The sequence below is a fragment of the Monopterus albus genome, unplaced genomic scaffold (genome assembly GCF_001952655.1).
Source record: "Monopterus albus unplaced genomic scaffold, M_albus_1.0 scaffold1.1, whole genome shotgun sequence".
Taxonomy (NCBI): domain Eukaryota; kingdom Metazoa; phylum Chordata; class Actinopteri; order Synbranchiformes; family Synbranchidae; genus Monopterus; species Monopterus albus.
In genome coordinates, this window is record NW_018127881.1 from 5,337,856 (window position 1) to 5,339,913 (window position 2,058).

General features: G+C 42.0%; 1 protein-coding gene across 3 annotated transcripts in view; it reads left to right on the forward strand.

The window, feature by feature from the left end:
* Positions 1-2,058, forward strand: part of phtf1 (putative homeodomain transcription factor 1) — a 12,774-nt gene that overhangs the window by 9,119 nt on the left and 1,597 nt on the right. Inside the window, exon 17 of one of the 3 annotated variants that reach the window (XR_002274204.1) lies at positions 177-259. The exons of 1 other annotated variant lie outside the window; for it this stretch is intronic. Coding sequence is in view for 1 of the 2 variants with exons in the window: in XM_020590552.1 (XP_020446208.1) it covers positions 177-302 (126 nt within the window). In the remaining variant the exon portion in view is untranslated. Of the gene's footprint in view, positions 1-176; positions 303-2,058 lie in introns of those variants that run through there. One more of the 3 variants, XM_020590552.1, reaches the window with a different exon arrangement.

The window sequence follows — 2,058 nt, forward strand, 5'->3', positions numbered from 1 at the left end:
ATATGATTGTGGTGAGAGAAGCTGTTTTTAAATCATTCATTTTCTAATGCAGGCCCAAATATAGCTACTTCTGCTGGTGGCCTTTCCTCCTCAGTAAACTCTGGCTTTGAGCTCATCTTTTAAGGAATAGGTTGTCAAGTTCAGATCAAATTGTATTGTTTCTTACCTCCTACCAGGAGCTGGATACTCCGTTCAGACTGCTGGGTCTGACTGTAAACCCTCTGATTTATAACATCACCAGAGTGGTCATCCTGTCTGCCGTGTCTGCTGTGGTCAGCGACCTGCTTGGCTTCAACATCAGAGTCAGTCTTTCTGCTTTATGTTACAATTACCACTGCTTGCTTTCTGTAATAATGGTGCAAGGAGCCAGAACAAAATTGCTGAAAGCTGCACTTCACCAACTTTACACTTCAAGTTAAACTCAAGTTAAACTTCAGCCTGTCAGAAAAGTTTATGGATGTAGAGGGAGATTTCTAAAGTTTGAGAAACAGCCTGCGGTGAATTACCCTTTAGGGTGTTTTAGGCCTGGGCTTGACAACAACAAATACTGTTTACTTATCACTGGTTCTAACAACCACAGTATTGTGTTGCATCATGGGAAATGTACTATCTGGTGATTTTTGTTGCCTGACTAGGGACTAAAAGTCATGATCATCACTGGCTGCTTCAAGTTTGGACATTTTTCAAACCTTTAAAACTTTATGGAAATGCTATAATAAATCAATGAAGCGGCCCTGAAATGCAAATTTAGATTTTTTTTTTTTTTATAGTTGCATGTGGCCAACTAGGTGTTGGGATTGATAGTAGAAACCATCTTGCATTGGTTGTGGCCATCTGGCAGACAAGCTGGCATCATGCATATTGAGGCTTTGGAGACATGATTGATGAGCTGTGAGTGAGAAAATGACCTCAAAAGTGCTTTCAAGTGGTTAGCACATAGTTCCTTAAATGACACTGTTAAGTAAAAGCAGGAAATACTTAAAGGAATAGTTTGACATTTTCAGAGATAGAGAGTTGGATTGAAAGATCTGTAGCACACAGGTCTGTGTAATAAGGAATTAGCTGAAGCCACGAGGCTGATACCTTAGCTCAGACTGGATACAGGTTGAAACAGCTAGCCTGGCCACAGCTTACTAATTATCCACAACATGTACATTTTTGTTTGTGTTTGGGTTAAACAGAAGACATGCGTGATTTTAATTGGTAATCTTTAGGGAGCCAATATAGTCTATCAGAACAGCCTGTCAAATGTCAGATAGCTTCTGAAACCCCCTCTGACATCAGACTAGAGAAGGCTGTATCCACCTATTTGTGTAACTTTTGGAAACTAACAATCCAACATTTAAATCCACTTCATGCTATGATTGACCAGCTGTGCTGAGGTGAACTTATTATTTGTGTCAGACCAAAGGTCATTTAAACCAGTGGTCCCCAACCCCCGGGCCGCGGACCGGTACCGGTCCGTGGATCAATTGGTAACGGGCCGCACAAGAAATCATTAATTATTTCCGTTTTATTTATTATCTGAGTCTGAACGATCTTTTATTTTGAAAAATGACCGCATTCTCTCGGTTACATCTCGGTCACTTGAGCGCCAAAACTGGCTTACTTGTGCGACATATTCAGCCTGCTCAATGAACTCAATCTGTCACTTCAGGGGAAAATGACAACTGTCTTCAAGTTGGCAGATAAAGTAGCTGCATTTAAAGCCAAACTGGATTTGTGGGGACGGCGCGTCAACAGAGGCATTTTGGACATGTTTCAAACATGAGACTTTGGGTGAGACTGAGCCTGAGTCTTCATTCTCCCAGCTGGTGCACGATCACCTGTCTTTGCTTTTAAAAGAGTTCGAGCGCTACTTCCCAACCACAAAGGACCCACGAACTGCCAAGGAATGGATCCGCAACCCATTTGTCAACAAACCAGGTGAATCCAGCAGGTCTGTGCAAGAAGAAGATCAACTGCTGGAGATCACAAATGACGGCGGCCTTAAAAGTATGTTCGAGACAACAACTCTGTCGGTGTTCTGGATTAAAGTCATGACAGAATACCCTGAAA